This window comes from Herpailurus yagouaroundi, unplaced genomic scaffold, assembly GCF_014898765.1.
Source record: "Herpailurus yagouaroundi ecotype Mexico unplaced genomic scaffold, PumYag 29, whole genome shotgun sequence".
Taxonomy (NCBI): domain Eukaryota; kingdom Metazoa; phylum Chordata; class Mammalia; order Carnivora; family Felidae; genus Herpailurus; species Herpailurus yagouaroundi.
In genome coordinates this window covers 30,065,843-30,085,195 of record NW_024412377.1, presented here as the reverse complement: position 1 = coordinate 30,085,195, position 19,353 = coordinate 30,065,843, and the positions used below count along the sequence as shown (strand labels likewise).

At 45.9% G+C, this 19,353-nt stretch overlaps 1 protein-coding gene and 1 long non-coding RNA gene across 3 annotated transcripts in view; one reads left to right on the top strand and one right to left on the bottom strand.

Annotated features, from left to right (window-relative positions):
- GDNF (glial cell derived neurotrophic factor) overlaps window positions 1–16,013 on the top strand; it is a 28,336-nt gene extending 12,323 nt beyond the window's left edge. For both annotated transcript variants that reach the window (XM_040495678.1, XM_040495676.1), the window contains exon 3: window positions 12,840–16,013. In XM_040495678.1, the coding sequence (XP_040351612.1) occupies window positions 12,840–13,324 (485 nt within the window). In that variant the 3' untranslated portion in view covers window positions 13,325–16,013. The remainder of the gene's footprint in view (window positions 1–12,839) is intronic.
- A 716-nt stretch (window positions 16,014–16,729) lies between these two features.
- LOC121043705 (uncharacterized) lies at window positions 16,730–18,865 on the bottom strand. Its single transcript, XR_005796987.1, has 3 exons — window positions 18,752–18,865; window positions 17,736–18,612; window positions 16,730–17,170 (listed from the first exon to the last, which is right to left on the bottom strand). It is a non-coding gene; the product is annotated as an uncharacterized LOC121043705 (long non-coding RNA).
- Between the last annotated feature and the right edge of the window lie 488 nt (window positions 18,866–19,353).

Here is a 19,353-nt window from a genome sequence, read left to right as displayed (position 1 = left end):
TCATTTTGCAGTATCGTGCCCTCATTTGTAAAAAGTTTCTAGGCATAGACACAGTTTACTAATCCTCCAGTAAGTGAATAACTAACAACTACAAGCTGAGTAATAAAGCTAGTGCCATAGTGCTTCTTAGTTATCCACGTGGTCAACTCCGTTTTTAATGAGTAAGTTTTATATCTTATGCTAAAATTAAGGAAGTTTGAGCTCTACTGGAAAGGAGGAGATACTTGTATCCCCATTTTACAGAATAAGAAATGAGACCCAGAGACCTGCTCAAGGTCACAAATCTAGTAAGTGATGACACCAAAATTTAGACCTCAGACTTCTGGTCTCAAAGCCAGTATTTCTTGGCTTAACACAGACTGTGTTCCCGTATTAGTAGACTGAGAAAACACAAACACTGGCTTGCTAAAAATACATTCACTAACCCTGAAACACAGATTTTTCAAGAAAATCAAAAGAGCAAGCTAATAGAAGCAGGGAATATTAAATTATCTTTATCTTTAAGCCTTTTTTTTTTTTTTAATTTCCATTTGGGTAGCAGCCGGCCTAGGCTCATATTATTAATAGCTACTTTGAAATCCAGACCAGAAGCTTTTAAGAAGGGATACGTGAATTTCTGTACGTACTTCTATATCACTGATGTTTGTTGCAGTGAGAGCAGGCTCCTGAACATTTTGGGACAAAGTGAGGTCTGCTCGAATGTTTGATAGGCTGGCAGCATTCGGGAGGCCTTCTGGGAGGCACTCATTCTCAGATCACTCCCATTTTGCCCAGGGAAAGGGGACATTCACATGGGAAGCCACAGGTGACTGCACAAGCACCAGAGTGATCGCCACAGCAGGAATAAATGGATCTGCACAGGCCGAGCTTGGGTCACCACTGGGAATTGACCAGTTAGCTCAGTAGAGACAAAACCCACTTTGGCATGACCTTAATAAGGTAATGGAGGTAGAATGGTGTTTTTGTTTTTTTTTTTAATGTTTATGTATTTATCTTAAGAAAGAGAAAGAGAGGCAGAGAATCCCAGGCAGTCTCCACCCTGTCAGCGTGGAGCCCGACGTGGGGCTCGAACTCCCCAACTTCGAGATCATGACCTGAGCTGAAATCAAGAATTGGATGTTTAACCGACTAAGCCACGCAGGTGCCCCTGGAAAGGCATGGTTTTAAAAGTATTCAAACTTTTTTGTTTGTAAACCTGCAGAAAGAATGTTGAAAAACTATTGTGCAGTTCTGAGATGATATCTATAATTTTTTAATCACAAGCTTAATAGTTGTACGAGATATAATTTCCAGGGGATTGGCAAAATCTTGGAGCTGCAAATTTAGTTGATTCAGTGCGTGGAAAACCATCAAACTACAGCCCAGATTAATTGACTTTTGGGTCAGAAAAGATATGACTCCATTTTCAGTTTAAAGACACATGTTAATGTATATACCTGACAACCATTACACTTCTGGATCCTAATTAGGTGATGAATAGACAGATGGGTGGATGGACAGACAGATAAATCCCAGAGCCTTGCTGTGAGTGCTGGCCAGAAGGAAATATGGAACCACCCACTTCAGAATATCTTGGTTTATTTGTATGGGACTTCATAGTACATAGTTCACAATACAATTAACACCTGTGTATCCTTTACCAAGACTGACCTCTTGGCATTTTGCTTTTTTTTTTTTTTTTTTGAGAAAAAATTTTTTTTTCCTTGAGAATTAGTTGCAAACATAACATCAAATATTCGGCACGTACCTTCTAAGCACGAGGACTTGACCTTATATAACCACAGTTCAGTTGTCAGTCTCAGGAAGTTTAATAATACTGCTATCCAATAGATAACCCATATTCAGATTTCCCCAGTTGTGACAATAATGTCCTTTATAGTTTGTTCTCCTTAATCAAGGATCACAAATTGCATTCGATTATCATATTTCTTTATTCTCCATTAGAATAGCTCTGAAGCTTTTTTTTTTTTTTTTTTTTTTTTACCATGACATTGACAGTTTTGAAAAGATCTGATGTCTTGCCTGCTATTTTGCAGACTGCCCTTCAGTGTGGATTTCTGTGATTGTTTCCACGTTATGAGATCCGGGTAAACGTCCTGGGACTAAGTTTGTGATGGTGTGTCCTCATGTCGGGAGCCACCCGATCCCAGTGTGCCCCAAAGAGCCACGCGTGCCTGAACTGTCCTCACATGGCACCTGCAGCTTTCATCCCCTGGACGGGGCTTCCCAGTGAAATGAGTGAGATGGGCAGGAAGTGCACCTCTCTCACTGAGGTGGAAGGCTGATCGCAGGAGGGGACGTAGGAAAAGAACCCGCCACAGGAGCGTTCGTAGGCTGATTTCAGGATGCAGCACCTTGGAAACTGATTCCTTTAACCTGTAGAAAGTTTTCGTGTGCCCTCAGCAGGACACCTGCCTGCTCAGTGTGAAAACACGGACCCATACCCATAGTGGACACAAAAATACCATTCATGGGCTGTGAACTCGGTGGGGGTTTGTGTGGTTAGTTTTCGGGCATTTCTGGGGAGCACAGAAGCAGCAGCACAAACAGCACCTGCTCCTTCCGCACCCAGACCTCAGACCGCTCTGCTGGGGCTCCAGGCCCTCTGCTCTGGGGAACACACTAGACCAGACTAACAAGGGACAGTGTCTGCACCTCCTTCGGGCTAATCTGGCTTTGTGCAGACAGGCAGAGTTGATCTTCACACTGCTGCCCCCGTGTAGGTGTCGCTGAAGAATTGTCACGGGCAACCATATGGACTTAAGACCCCATTGGTTAAATGCTTTCAGGCACTGAGCAGAAAACTCTGTTCCATTGTGGTGAAGATGGGACTATCCCCATTTTAAGGGGAAATTGGGACTCCGCAGGGTTAAGCAACTCAGCCAGACTCTGGACCAAGGGCAGCCCGAGTCCGGAACTCACTCTTGTGACCACACCCCCCCAGATCCCCTCCTGCCAGCCCAAGACACTCCTATCTGACCCCTCTGGCTATGTCAGGAAGAGAAAAGTCAGGTGTTGGGATTTTGTAAATGCCAATCATTGTTGAATGATAGGTATAGCTGATTTCATGAGGAGTCTTTGAGATGCCAGTAAATTCATTCACTGGGGGATAGAAAGTCTCTCCTCATATCTGACTACAGGAATCTATGGAACTGGCCCAGATGATTGAGAACACTTTTCTTTCACCCCCTTTATTTTCCTTTCATCTTCTCTTTGTCCCTCCTCTTCGTGCCCAAGTCCCTCAGACCCTCAGCATATTCCTCTTACCCACAGCCCCTGGGGAGGGCTGAGGGAAGTAGGATGCAGAACCCTGGAACATTCTGCTGCGTCTGGCTTCAGGCAGGGCTTTGTGGGAAGGAAGAAGCCAAGGGTCCTTTGCTTCCAGGTTCCTTTCGAGTTTCCCCTCAAAAACCACCCTGCCTCTGATAACACCATAAGGGATTATGTTTTCAATTGACTTTTTGCGCACTTGATTTTATTGGGTCACTTTCTCACCCTTCCCATAAATTTTTTATAAAGGCAATAGCCAAGCTCATGGTGTGTGCTTGTTAGCATGGGGCGTTTACTGCTGACTATGGAGTGCTTTTAGCTCACACCAGGCGTTCATGGATTAGTTAACAAATGGACGCCCTATGGGGTGTGTTTGTGACTTAAAAGCAGGAGAATGGACATTTTCACCCCAGGGGAGCCATGCTGTATTACTGTAAAATTATTAACATAACTGTAATAAAAGCATGGACCACATAGGTGGAAATCAGAACAGGGCAATCAGAATCTGGATAGCAAAATGATATACTGTCCGTCTCCTCCTGAGTGAGGTTTTTTGGCTATTTGTATTCATGGAATAATTTCCATTACACTCATGACAAGTTTTCTTAGTTAAGTTGTAAGATAAAAATTCAAGATAGTATAACTAATACTCGTGTGCAATGCTGGTCAGAGTAGGTGGAGACAGTGGATAAAATGGCATTTTGAAAAGCGAAGTGGCTTTTAAAAGTGTACCCGAGGCTCCTTTTCCTAGTCTCTGAAATGGTTTGCATTCTAGTTGGTCTTTTTCTTCTGCCTTGAGAGGATCCAGAAATGCTTTTTTAAACAACAAAACACTGGTGTTTTTATAACGCAAATACTTTTCAAATAAACCCATGTCATGCCTTCTTGTCAACAAACCACGGGTCACGGAGAGAATGCACTGGTAGCTCAGGCAGTGGTCATAATGACTTAGTAAATTGCCACAACCGCTGATTATTCTTTGGGAAAGAGCTGCCATAGACTCCTCTTGAAGGTAACCCAAGAGTACCCAATAGCTAGGACAGCCCGTCTCACACTGGGTGAATACTCTGCCCGGTATAGGAAAGCTAGGACGGTCGTCAGCATTCTGGGGCTTAGGGACCTGTAGACTTTTTATTTTTAATTAATTCAAATAAGTGAATAAAATCAACGCTTATAAATAGCAGATGACAAAACGCTGTAGAACTCTCCAGAGAACTGGAACATTCTCGTGGACTAACACCACACATTTCAGAGGTCACTGAGGGGCAAATAAGAACAACAGGCAACAGCTTCCAAGACAAGCTGGATCCATGATGCATTTGGTAGCAGTTACCGTGGGCGATTCTAGCCTTGGAATCATCAGCCGGGTATGACCCAAACGTGCTTGAAGCAGCGAAAACAGAAATGGATAAAAATGAGATTTTAAGAAAATGGCAAGTGTAGCGTTTGACTATCAGCTGATGGGGACAGAAGGATGACAGCATACTGGTGTACTGTGTCCCCTCAGAAGTCATCGGCTCCATGCCTACCTTTACAGATACATACTGAGGTGTAAGGATGCCTCCCACGAGAGGAGACAGTCCACCTCTTTAGGCAAGAGGTAAACCGAAAAGGTTGAGAACGCTAGAACCTAAAATACCTCCCATGGAAGGAGAAGGCCCCACAGCTCAGGAGTCAGAGCGCTGGTCTTAGAAAATACCTCCCTCGGGGTTTTGTGGGGCCCGGAGCAGAATGGTCCTGAGGCATCAGCCAGAGGCGGGCCTCTCCCTAACAGGGTTGACCGAAAATGAATTCCCCACCAAGACCTAGACTGCCTGCATGTTAGGGTTTTAGCACTTGGGGAGAGAGTGGACAGAGAAGGTCTCATTAACCTCAGAAGGGCTAAACAACTAGTCCAGGGTCACGAGTCCAAGGTCAGGGACTGACCCCAGACTGTAATTCCAGGCTCTACAGCGAGAGCCTCATCATTTGGTGCCAGAGTGAGTTTGAGAAGTTTCCGGAGATGGGGCCTGTCTGTCTGAAGCTGCCATGCCACCACCCTTGGCTGCTGGTTTTCCGGTTTTAACTGGGAAATTGCCAGATCTGCCTTAGAGTGATATGCAAGAACCAGGGCATGGGAGATGCCCCTGAAAGGCATGGCTTTTCCGTTTTCAGAGACAGTTTACTGTATCCTGTGGCTCAGGGCAGCCTAACTTTAGAATCTCCTTCATGTAACTCAGTTCGTACTGGATTTTCCAACAAAAGTTGGTATCTCACTTCTTGTTCTGAATTTGGTAAACGTGTACAGGTGAAATCAGCATAATTTTGCACTTGCTCCAGAGTAAATTACCACATGCCTCAAGACTTGAAAAGCTGCATGGTAGTAGAATTTTTACTTAAAAACAAATAGGTGGCCTGGGACCCTAGAACAGGTTGAGCTTTAAAAACTAAACCAACTGAGTTCACATTTACGAGGAGTGTGGGTTTTTTGTTTTTTGTTTTTTTTTTTTAAATCTTCTCTAAGCTTCAGTTTCCTGATCTGTAAGGTTAGATAATATGCAATCTCTACTTTAGCCTTGCAGGGATGTTGTTGGCCTTAAAGTTAACATTGTGTGAAAGTAAGCATCCTTCCTACCTTTATATTGGTAATATTTTTAAGTGCATCAAGGAAGTTATTTTATTATTTATTTATTTTTTTTTTTTAATTTTTTTTTCAACGTTTATTTATTTTTGGGACAGAGAGAGACAGAGCATGAACGGGCGAGGGGCAGAGAGAGAGGGAGACACAGAATCGGAAACAGGCTCCAGGCTCTGAGCCATCAGCCCAGAGCCCGACGCGGGACTCGAACTCACGGACCGTGAGATCGTGACCTGGCTGAAGTCGGACGCTTAACCGACTGCGCCACCCAGGCGCCCCAAGGAAGTTATTTTAAATATAGAATGATGAAATTTTGTAATGTGAGGAATTTTAAAGCTAAGACTCCACCATGTGGTTCTTATAACATTTCAGTGTTAGTGACGAAAATCATGTTTGTATCTTATTGAAAAGTAAAAACAGGGATGCCTGGGTGACTTAGTTGGTTAAGCGTCCGACTTTGGCTCAGGTCATAATCTCACAGTTCATGAGTTCGAGCCCCACATCGTGCTCTGTGCTGACAGTGCAGAGCCTGCTTGGATCCTCTGTCTTCCCTCTCTGTCTCTCTGCCCCTTCTCTGCTTGCACTCAATCTCTCTTCCTCTCTCTCTCAAAAATGAATAAATATTTTTTAAAAAATTTTTTAAAGGAAAGTAAAAAAATGTATTCTAAAGAATGACATTAGTTGGGAATTTTCTTGAGAAGTTAATCAACCAGGCTGATTCTTTTCATGTAAACACACATGTGCGCATGCGCATACACACAGATATGTACGTATATATGTGTGCAGATAGATGGAACTTCTGTTTTTCATATACATATGAAACTGCGGAGCAGTTTGTACTTTACCAGGTGCACAGGTGGGTAAAGAATATCAGATTAAATATTCCCACCCGCAGGGGGTTTTCCCCTTGTGTCCCATCTGTGGACAGCCTTTCAGGAGAGGCTCTGCATGGGAGGACAGACTGCCCAGCACTCAGCAGCCCCAGGCTTGGCCTTCCGTGGCCTCATACCGGAACAGGGCACCACCTGGAGCAAAGCCATTCGGGCACTTGTTCCAGATGCGCCCCCCACCTGTGTGGCCTTGGCTGAAGCGGCAGCTCACTTCTGTGGACCTCAGTGTATTAACCCTTGCCCTTCTAGTCCATAGAAGCTGGGTGCTTTACAGTTATGTACAGAAGCTGGTCCTCCCCAGAGCAAGAAATAGTTGGGCCTTCTTGCTGGGCCTCTGCATCCCTGAGGCTTACTTGGCCCGGAAGACAGCTCCTCTAAGAGGAGGTACTGTGGGTTCTAGGAGCCAGCCCCCTTTATTCTGGAACCCTCAGAGCCTCAGAGACCTTCCCTCCATTCTCAGAGCCCATTCCTACTCCGGGTGAGGCGTTATCTCCTCACTGCTTCATAGATAACTTTGTGCTGCCTTCCTTTGGGGCCCATGGGTTCAAGACAGGCTGAATGAAGGCTGCCTTAGGCCCCTGGGCTGAGGACACAACTTGATAGGAATATAAAATGACCTCTTTGATTAAAATATAGTTAATAACCTGTAGTGTTTTTAAGAGAAATCTAACGTTTAGGAGACTGCTTTGTCTATTCAATGCCTACTCAACTCAGATAATGTTTTGAATTATGTACTTTTTAGGTAGCCTATTACAAGGACTACTCTGAGGCCTTACCGTTGTTTCTATAAAAACTCAACTGCCTTTACAAAACAGGCAACATCCCAGTCCTTTGTTCCTGAGGTGACTTTACTATATTTTCCCCATAATCGAGGGAGGCAAAGTCTCACTCTGAATGGTTTATTCCCAGAATTATGCCCCAGTACAGGGTCTCATTTGTTTAAATAACACTGTTTATACAAAGGACACATCAAAGTTAAAGTATTTTAAAGAGAATAATGCCAGAATATGTGGTTGCATACTGCAGGATCACTTAAATGCATTTGAACATCTTGATTTTTTAAAAACGTTAGCTTTTAGATGGACGTATTTTTCCCAGATACATCCTCCAACTGTGTCTGGGAAATGAGCAAGTGTTTGACCTAGTTTTTTTTTTTTTTTTAAATGATGCTCCTCTTTTGTGGTTTGCAAATACTTTATTATCAAAGTTAATACTAATGAAGGCTATTTGTGTAGCAGACGTTCTGCCAAGCCCTTTATAGGAGGAAGGAGGAACTGATATGCTATTAAGTTTTAATCTAGGGAACTAATCCAAATCCCAGCCCCTCTGTTTCCCCTCAGTGACATGAATTCTTGGAAGATACAGGCAGCTGTGGGTCTGCCGGGGCTGCGTTCGAGGCTCTGCAGAATTTCTAAGGACAGGCGCGGCGAGGCGTATGGCTCCTTATGCCCCCCAAATGCCTAGTGTTGATAAATTAAGGCACCTCTCTATAAGTGAACTCAGCATCAACACGCCTGGAGTTAGTAATTTAGTTGGAAGAGACAGGCCTAGTTGTTCTCTGGCTTTTTCTGGTTTCTAAAATTCATATCCATGTAAGACTTGCAAGATGAATATTTATTTTGTGCTCTATTTTTCAAGAAGGAAAAGAAGGGAAAAAGAGAAGGGGAAAATAAGACCCTTCGACTCAATAAGAATCGCCTCCGCCCTGAACCTGGGGCTTCCATAAATATTTCCACATTAACAATAAGGTATGAGGGAGATTTTCCCATCAAATGAGAAATTCTTATTAGCTATACCCTTTGGTGTAACATTGAACATTTATTGACTGCTTTCCAGGTTCCTGGAAGCCTTTTAATTCAGGATCAATGACCTGTTCACCACCTCGTCCAAAAGCATGGGTGATCGGTACATTCACGCTGCTACACTCATCACCCTGAGAAAGCCAGGTGGAATATCAAATCAAGGGACTAAATGTTCTCATCACAAAGTATAAGTATGTCGCAAACATTATTTAGGACTGCTTATACTAAAAATTTATCTGCTATTAACCTGAAATTCAAATTTAACTAGGGTGTTCTGCATTTTATCTGGCGGGCAAAACCAGTGGACAAAGCCATGCAGTCAAGATGTCGTAAAAAGGAAGGAAAAGGTTTTGGGGGAACTTTGAAAGTATCAGGCAATAAATAAGAACATTATATATACTGATTCAAATTGTTATTATATATAACCCCAGTGGTATAAAATTATGTAATTTATTGTTACATAAGTTAATAAGTCTCTAAACCAGTATAAGTTGAACTTTTGCAACTCAAATGTTTTCCCATGAGTTTAGGTTAAAATTTTAGTAGTGTTTCGCCCTCATTTCTGATTAACCTTCAGTTGATTCCTAAGCGATTTTAACTTTCTGTGTCCCCAGGTTCTTAAGTTACTGATCCATTCAGGAATTCTTGAATGGAGCGCAGGGTTGGGAAGGGGGACCCTCATGTGGGTCCTTTTGTAAAACAAAGAGTCTTTGGGGGGAACATGAAGACTTTTTTTGTACTTTGATTAATCACCCCTAATATATCAATTTTAGAAGTTCGGATTCCTGTACAAGCATGTTTTTTTGAAACTGAGCACAACTAAACCTAATTTCCTCTTCAAAGCTGCTTCTTGAAAGAAAATCGCAAACAGTGTCAGCAGCTCCTTTTTCAAAATAAGAAACTCTGGTTTCTTTAAACCAGAGTGATTTCAAGGTTTTTGTGTTTTAAGGAGAAGAGAAAACTTCCTAAGGAAGTCAGCTAGAAAGTGGTCAGAGGAAATGACAAACTCAGAGTACCCTTCCACGCCAGACCCCTGGGAAGGTGTCCGTCCCACGGAGCACGAGCCGTTTCCCAGGCTCAGAATGAGGTGGATATTGAGAGACAGCACTTGAGTGCTTCGGGAAGCTGGAAAGGAAAGTCAGCTTGCAGCTGGATGTTTACCTCTCAGGTGGAAAATTATGGTGCCACTCAGGGCATCATCGCGGCTTCCTGTTTACTTTGGAGCCTGTTCTTTCATAATGGTGTTGTTCTCAACTGAAGCCCAAGTGTCCCCTTGAAAAATTAAGGACTCCTTCTTCTGTGCTTTTTCAAGTGCCCTAATTCATTCAAAAAGTCCGGAGGGCCTCCAGGGGGCAGACCTATTTTAAGCACTTGGGATTCATTGGTGAGCAAGCCAAGCAAAGGTCCCTGCCTCCTGGAGTTGACTTTCTATCAGAGGAGACAGACAATGAATAAAAAAAACATGAGAAATAAGTCCTCCAATGTGTTGGAAGATTGTATAGTTGGGGGCGGGGAAGCAAGGGAGGAGGGTCTGAATTCGGGTTTGAGGACAGATTGCATTTTAAACAGGGAAGTCAGGGTAGGACTTGGTAGTGATGACATTTGGGCAGAGATGTGAAGGGGATGCGGGAATTAGCCTGTGTGTCTGATCTGTGGTTCTCAACTCACGATGATTTTGCCCCCAGGGACATTAAGCAATGTCTAGAGGAGGGTGGGGGGATACCACTGGCACCTCCTGGGCAGAGGCCAGGAATACGGCTCAATATCCTACAACATGGGAGGACAGCCTCCCATAGCAAAGAATGATCCTGCCCAAAATGTCTGTGGGGCTAAAGTTGAGAAACCCTGTATGTGAGGAACAGTAAGGAGGCCAGGGAGGCTAGAGGAGTGGCAGAAAGGAAAAGAGAAGTAGAAGATGAGGTGAGACGTAACAAAGGCTGGAGGAGAAGGGGTGGCCAGGTCAGGTAGGGCCTTAGGCCAGCGTGGACTTTGGTTTTTACTCCAAGAGAAATGGGGAGCCTTTGGAGGGTTTGGAACAGAGAGGGACATGACCTGCACTAACGGTTTTAGGACTATTGCTCTGGCTGCTGAATGGAAAATAGACTGAAGGCTAAGGCTGGCGTGAAGGAGTTCAGGGGCTGCGGTGGGAATCCAGGCAGAGATGTTGGGGCTCAGACCAGGAAGCAGCTTCGTGATTTCCATGCAGCAAAGACATCCGCAGCCAAATTTTAGATATCAGACAATGAGGTGTTCTGGGGATTCCACACAGTCTCCACTCTTTTCATTACAATGCATCCTATAATATAATATATATATATTCTATATAACCTAGATAGAGCAGTATCGATCAATATAGGTCTCTCAGTTGACCAAATGATCAGTAGACATGGTTAAGCTGCCTTAGCTGGATTTTGTTCACACAATAGGATTCCTGATATTTAACAATCAGTGCATGAAAAAACAGTGTGCCATGGGTTAGGCACAGCGTAACCCTTCTCTACTTTACCATGGTCTTGGCAAAACATGTTCACTCTTGTGAACAACTATTTTGAGGTGTATTTTTCGAAGCCGCGTACAACCCTAAACATGCTCAATTACCTACAATTGGGATGGAGGGAGCATAAAAGGTCTAGGACCTAATAACCAGGGGTTTGAATAGCTTTCTTCTTTTAGAAATGTATTTAATTGAGGCGCCTGGGTGGCTCAGTTGGTTGAGCGTCCGACTTCGGCTCAGGTCATGATCTCATGGTTCGTGAGTTCGAGCCCCATCTCAGGCTCTGTGCTGTCAGCTCGGAGCCTGGAGCCTGCTTAGGATTCTGTGTCTCCTTCTCTCTCTCTGCCCCTCCCCTGCTTGTGCTCTGTCTCTCTCTGTCTCTCAAAAATAAATAAATGTAAAAAAAATTTTTTTGAAATAAAAAAAAGAAATGTATTTAATTGTTCAAATAGCTCCTCTTCTCTTACTTGCTCAGCCAAAGCAAATGCTGCAACAGAGCAGAAAACACTAAGGGATTGGGAATTCACGCTCTTACCCAGAGGTCTCAGGCATCTGAGAAGCATCGCCTCCCCATTCCTCTGTGTGATCTCCGTAAAGACTACATCTCTCGTCCTGTGTCCTCCGCGGGAATCCCGGGGCTGCAGAGGCTGGGCCCCACCCCGGGGTCAAGCCGCCTCTCCCACAAACAGCATCCCATTGATTGCTGATACATTTAAATGTCTTCTTACAGTATGACTATATATTTTTAATTTTTTAATGTTTATTTTTGAGAGAGAGACAGAGTGTGAGCAGGGGAGGGGCAGAGAGAGAGAGGGAGACACAGAATCCGAAGCAGGCTCCAGGCTCTGAGCTGTCAGCACAGAGTCCAGCGCGGGGCTTGAACTCACCAACCGTGAGATCATGACCTGAGGCGAAGTCGGACGCTTAACCGACTGAGCCACCCAGGCTCCCCTGCTGTATTTTTTTTTTTTTTAAGTCATGCTGGTCCAAGGAAGCGGTAGTCTCTCGGTCAGTGAAAAGTAGGTTGTTTGCCAGGAAGTTTTTAAGGAAGTTTTAACATACAGTTGGATCTATGAGCTTTTCACTGGTTCTATCAAGATGGGTCTGGTCCCACTCAGCCGCCCAGAGGTGTCGAGTCGGGGAGGGGCTCTGGGGAAGAGTGCTCCGTATTGCAGATGCGAGTGGCAGTGGTGGAGGATCCTTCCCGATCCTCGCCCTCTAAGACAGGGCTTCTCCAAGTACGGTCTGCGGGTCACCTACATCAGAATTCACTAAAAATGGAGATTCTTTGGCCCCCTCCCCGCACCTTCCACCAAGGGCAGGGCCGGGAATCTGCATTTCAGTGAGCATCCCGCACCTTCTCATCCACACGCACATCTGAGAGCCACTCCTCTAGCTTCCATTAGCAGCCGTGAAAAATGGCCTTCAAGGATCAGCCTGCTCACAGCAACCTCAATACAGACTCGTTCAGCACGGCAGCTGTTATGCAAATGAAAGGTGCGCTTCTAAGGATTTGCTTTCTGCAAGGAAATGTGTCACCCACCACGCTAGTCTCCCCTTTTAACTGGATACGCTTCCTTCTGTGGAGACGTGGGTGCGTTCTAGCGTCTGTTGTCGGGGGAAGACAGTGGTTACGGAGCCTGACTGGCTGGTGGCTCCGCTGTGGGTCCCATCCTGGCTGACTGTCGGAGGCACTTTGATGTAGCAGACTGCTTGAAAGGATCCCTGTCATCTCACGTGACCTTTTCTGTTTCCTTGTTGAACAGCAAATATGCCAGAGGATTATCCTGATCAGTTTGACGACGTCATGGATTTTATTCAAGCTACCATCAGAAGACTGAAAAGGTCACCCGAGAAACAAATGGCCTTGCCGCCTAGAAGAGAGCGGAATCGGCAGGCGGCAGCCGCCAACCCGGAGAATTCCAGAGGGAAAGGTCGGCGAGGCCAGAGGGGCAGAAATCGGGGTTGTGTCTTAACTGCGATACATTTAAACGTCACCGACCTGGGTTTGGGCTACGAAACCAAGGAGGAACTGATTTTTAGGTACTGCAGCGGCTCCTGTGATGCAGCTGAGACAATGTACGACAAAATATTAAAAAACTTATCCAAAAACAGAAGGCTGGTGAGTGACAAAGTCGGGCAGGCATGTTGCAGACCCATCGCCTATGACGACGACCTGTCGTTTTTAGATGACAACCTGGTTTACCATATTCTAAGAAAGCATTCCGCTAAAAGGTGTGGATGTATCTGACTCGGGCTCCAGAGACCGCTGTGTATTGCATTCCTGCTACAGTGCAAAGAAAGGGACCAAGGTTCCCAGGAAATGTTTGCCCAGAACGGAAGATGAGGACCAAGGAGGCAGAGGAGGAGGAGGAGGAGGATACAGGAGGAGGAGGAGGAGGAGGAGGAGGAGGAGGAGGAAGGCAGCCATTGGGGGAGCCTGGTAGAGGGAGATCCAGCTACAGAGAACTGGAAGGGAGAGAAAACAGCCATCCAGATTCTCCTGGCCGGCAGCCGACGTCACCAGAAGCTCAGGGCTGGTGTCCCTGGTTGGGCGTTTCCTTTCATCTGATAGAGCCCACCGTCACCGGTCATGGGCACAGTTGCGGATGCACTTGAAGCCAAACCAGTGTGTCTCCTGTGGTTTATTTTCACATGTCTGGAGACACCCGGGGAAATGGTAATCCTGGTGTCATTCCTTGTCGTGACGTTTTACTGCTGAAAGCAAGAGAGGTTTCTTTTTCTGTCACTCAGCGGAGACATACCCCAGGAAAGGAGGAAGGCGAAACAACAACAGCAACGACACAAGAGATAGTTGCCTTTGAATTTGAAAGTTGAGGCCTGAGGTTTACTACAGCCAGCGTTTTTGTGAACGGTCGGTGATTGATTTTGAACATGGTGTGTGGGGTGGGAAGAAGTTGGCTAGGAACCAAAAAGGCTGTCCTCGTGACTAAAAACAAACCTGAAGGTATTTCCTTTATGTCCTTGGAAACAGGAAGCCAGTTGTGGTTTTCGGCAGCATTCTTGCAGGAGAGCAGAGTGGGGACGGCCCCCAGCTGCACCGGGGCAGGGACACCCACTGGGCCTGTCGGTTTACAGAGAGACAGATGTTACATACACCCCAGCTCCGTTTATGCGTGGTCACCAGTGACCAGAGAAGCTACTCGATGCAATGCATCTGTTTCAGATACAGAAATATAGAGAAGATATTTATTGAGATTTAAGTTATTGTTATTTATTACCGTTCACTAATGAGTTTCTCTTTTTCTCCCCCCTTATTTATTAAAGTTTCTTTTCGAAGGTGCCAAAGTATATGTGCTCGCAAAATGCAAAGAAAGGTGACAAAGGAAATTTTAAATTGGGAACAAGGGTCCATGCTTTCCAAAGTATTAAAAAAGTTCTTCGCTAGGCAAAAATCACTTACTTTACCTTTTTAAGAAAAGCCCTCGTTAATCTCCCCGATGTCAGCATCTTCCTTGTTTTTATTTTTGAAAAAAAGGCATGTGTCAGAAGGAGCGCTTCTGACAGGCCCCCTTTCCGGGAGCAGCATGCACAGACCGTCAGCACTGGCTTTATTTCCTCACTGCTCCGTCACTGAGTAGATATGCCACATGTTCCCCTTTCTGTTGTATGTAAGCTCTCACTCCCTTCCACATATATCTATCTGTGATATGCATAACCATATATATGAAAGGTTAAATTCCTTTTAGTAGGTAGTCCTGGATTCAGTGTTGACCTAAAAGTAAAACAAAAATCCTGTCGGGTAACCAGGGTCCCGCCCTGACTCGTGGGGACCCTTCCTCCATCCTTCCGTCCACCCACCGTCTTCTAGAGAAACGTGCTCACACCCAGTGCGTGCCGGACTTCCAGAAATGGGATCGACCTGGTTGCCCCAAAAGTCCCCTGGCTGTGACCTTGTGGGGCAACAGTTGCTGTCCCTGTCAGAAGAAGGTGGCTCAGAAGGCAGGACGAGGAACACGTGTCTGGCCCAGCCACATACGCACACCGAGTCTCGTGCCCACAAAACGTACTACCTGTGTGCTGAAAGCCTTCGGAGAGGCGGGGGCTGGATGGGAACCAGCACCTTGCACGAGTCCCGGAGGTGGGTTTGTCTGGCAGCTGACCCATGCACAATGCACTGGGCCCTATATTCGAGTTTGTTGCACGTTTCGCAAAAGGGATTTTTATCAAGGAAATCATCTGTCACTACCTGCGTGGCTATTAGCCCCAAAGTAGGACAGAGTTAGCAATCAAATGACCTACTGACCTCCCTCAAATAATCACGTTAATTTAAAAAGTAACCAAGAGACGGCATTTACCAGATACCCCTTCCCCCAAGCCCCCGAAAACCCAGGCTCTCCCTCATTCTGTCCCTCTCTGTCCTTTCTGCTCCCCTTGCACGACTTGGAAATAAAGGGAAAGGACCTCCTAGGGCCAGAGTGGAGACTTTGCTGAAAAGCAGCCTGCTCAAAAATCGTGACAGACCCGGCCATCTGGCCATTCATGAAGCACGATTTGACGCAGCCCCAGGATCATCTGTCTGATTCAGAGAATCCTGGCAGATTGGGTGGCTGGTGTCCCCAGATGTCAGGCTCAGTTATCCGCACCCCCGGCAACCCTGATTCCCACGGAGAGCCCCTGCCCACAGGCGCCCTAGGATATGGTGGATGTTGACAACTCGTTCCCAGCATCACCTACACACCACAAGCAAGTTTTCACTGAAGCAAATCACTCCAAATCCACAAAAGGGTAAAGTTTGTGATTTTTCTATATCGTTGCAATTACCATCTGATCCAGTAAGGAGTGCACTTCTTTGGAAGTTCCAACTTCTCTGATCTGTCCCAATCGTTTGTGTTATACAACCAAAGTTCTCTACAGACTTTATTTTTGTACAATATCATTTTGTAACTTTTTACGAATAAAAACTCATTTCTATCGCTCCCTGTCCTGTACTCGCTCGTGCCTGTGGACCACAGCTAAGTCCCGCAGTCTTACCAGCCAAGCCCTGGGCTAGAGGGCTGTCCCCTTCACCACCACACAGCCCACTGGTTGGTCAGTGGCCTTGCCCATCAGCTCTCCATAACCAGTCACCACCCAAGTGAGAAAAAACTTGCCAAGTTGTTCTTCGCTTATTCAACCAATATTTATGCTTTGCCTCCACTCTGCCAGGCACTATTCAAGATACCGGCCATCCCAAAGCGGCCAAAACCGAAAATTTTTGCCCTTGTGTAGTTGATATTTTACCCTAGTGGAGACTGACAGTATTCAAAACAGTAAAAGTAGGTGGTGATCCAGTCAATGATAAATGCTATAGAGAATACAAACAGGCTATTATAATAGAAAAAGAAATGGGACCTGCTTTAATTAGAGGTGACATTGAGGCAGGACTTAAGAAACAGGCAGTGCCTGCAAATAAGGAACGTCTTGGCAAAATCCTGAACAAGGCAAACAGGAGGGAGCCACCACGTTGCACAACTTTGGGTGACACCATCCGCCTCTGTTCTGTATGACAGTGTAGCAGACAATGATGCTGTAGCAACTCCCTGGAGTTGGTGCAAATGGTGGCCCTTAGCTTTGTGTATTCTGGTGGCAAGAAAAACGCACCAAAGAGAGGAAATGCCACTGCTCTGGGTTGGGGATGAGAGCATGCTTCCTCCTCAGATGACACACACCCCATGTTATGTCATAGGTGGCCTTGTGACTGTTGAAAGGTAGCCTTGTGTGGTGTTTTAAACCCCAAACAAAACTGACACTCTTAACACTCATGCTAAGTGTCTGCCAGCTTAGGTTTTCCAACAGACAGCATTCCGAGCAGTGCCAGGCTTTGCCCGAAATGCCCTTTCCTTCCTGACACTCACCGATCCCCTGCGCTGAGATTCCATGGTGTCTCCGGGCCCCACTGTGGGCTCCAGTGTTTAGAGTCCTTTTGCCAGGGCAGTGCTGAGGCCAGCCTCGCTTTCTGTGAGCCACATTCTGGTACGAAGTTAGTGACTTACAAAGGGAATGCAAAGATTGTAAATTCTTGCTTGCTTCTGCTCCCTTTTCAGAGTCATTTCTCCAAAGTGTGCTCCCAGGATGGCTAATTGGATGAGATGCTCTTCAAAAAAAAAAGGAGGATGGGGCGGTTCTCTGATCAAATAAGTTTGGAAAACACTGAGATACTAACATCAAACAGTTTGTAAAGTTAAAAGGAGAAGTGTAAAACTTATCAGAGCCTTGATTACACCAACAAACACTGTGACAGTCCAGTAGGGGCATGGTGTGTGGAACTTTCCAGGTGGGTGCGGCCATGGAACTGACTGCTCCCTTGTTTGCTTTCTCATCGCACCTGCTGACCATCCCTTGAAACTACCTTGGGCTGTGTTGCCTACTCCTATCAGCATCAGGACGAGCAGAGAGGGGGCTAGAAATCAGTAGAGAGGCAAACTGCTGGGAAGCTCCCACAGGAAGGACACCTACACACACACACACACACACACACACACACACACACACACACACGGGTACTGTGGCTTCTTGCTCAACATGATTAACCAGTGGTCAGCCTTGGAAATTTCCTTTCCAAAGGGAGAATGTGAAATGAGTTTCTCTCACGTCAGAGAGAATGTGTTGAAAGCTGGGAAATTCCTAGCCATAAAAAAGAGAACTTTCACCGTGCTTACTGAAAATCCTCACCGGGCTCGAGTTGTTTTGAACCACAAGTGCTTTGGCTGCTCGGTGGTCTGGAGGGATTGCTTCCCCCTTGCAGTGGTCTTCAGAGGACATACTGCTTTTGTGGGGCTCCAGGTTCTGAATTCTTGGCGGCCAGGAACCGTGTGGGCGCACTGGATTAGGAGTCCCGTCACCAGGCTCCAAGAGTCTCGTGTTGCTTGTGCTCGTGAAATCAGCCCACACTGATTTTCTCTTGTGTGGCCAGAGCTGAGTGAAGCAAAGGTTTAAGAGAACTTTTTGAAGAGTCAATCCACTCTCAAGGTAAAGGTGGAAAATCAGAATTTCCTGAACCTATTTAGGTCTCAAAAACAGAAAGCACCACCCCCCCCCCCCTTCACATGGGAAGTCCTACTTGGGTGGAGGCTGATTTGCTATCTGACCCCAGAATCACAGGGAGGAGGGAGCCCAAGACATCACACTGTCCACCTCAGAGCACAATGGCAGGGGGGAAGGGTTTCAGCCACAGGCTCTGGGGCTTTTTTCCATCAGGTAATGAAATGTCTGAACCCGGAGTGTCTTCTTGGGACACATCTTTCTTAACAGAACTGTTACTGCGATCCCATGCAACAGTTAACTTTAGTCTCATCACATCCTGAATGAAATTAACACCAAATACCGCCAAGTCATCCCTGAAAACAAACAGGCAGTTGGGGAAATAAAGGGAAAGTGCCCACTGACTCATGTATGACAACCCGTGCACCTTCACATCCTGGCCCCGTGGCAGGTGAGGGTAACAGTGGTAAGAATGCAGATGGGGTGGAGGATGTGTGGGGACAGGTGCACAGAGAGTGCTGGAATGTCCTGGCCAGCAGCAGGTGAGGAGAAAACCTGAAAGGAAAAGGAATCAGGGAGAGTTAGAGAATAGGGCAGCCAGGTCATTTGAATTTCTGATAAACATGTGCAATTTCTCAGTATAACTCTGTCTTTATGCAAGATTTGGGACTTGCGATATTTGGGACAAACTTACATGAAAACGGTTACTCGTTGTTTATCTGCATTTGAGCTGGGCACCCTCTATTTTAGCTTGCTACCCCTGGCAAGAGAAAGCGACATTTGAGCTGAGCTTTGAGGATGAGCATTAATCTGTCAGGTGGACAAGGGCAAGGGCGGGGGGTGGGATGAGGGACAGACGTCCCAGGCTGAAGGAACAGTGTGACCCAAAAGGACAGAAGGGCACCGTACATTCAAGGAGCCATGAGCAGGGCGGTGGGCTCAGGGCTGACTTAGCCGTTAGGCACAGCAGACGCCGTGGCTAGGGGCCACAAGACTTTTAGAGGGCCTTTTACTTAAATAACAATGTTAATATTTTTTAAATCAGAAGAAAAATTGAATAGAACAGTATTGAATATATAATAACAAATCCGGTCTGGATTATCATCCTCTTTATGAAACAATGTGGTCATATAATTTTTGACATTTTTGGTGGAGAAGGGGCCCACAAAGGCAAAAGCGCCTGGGATTCACAAAAGTACCACAGCCCAGGGGCGCCTGGGTGGCGCAGTCGGTTAAGCGTCCGACTTCAGCCAGGTCACGATCTCGCGCTCCGTGAGTTCGAGCCCCGCGTCGGGC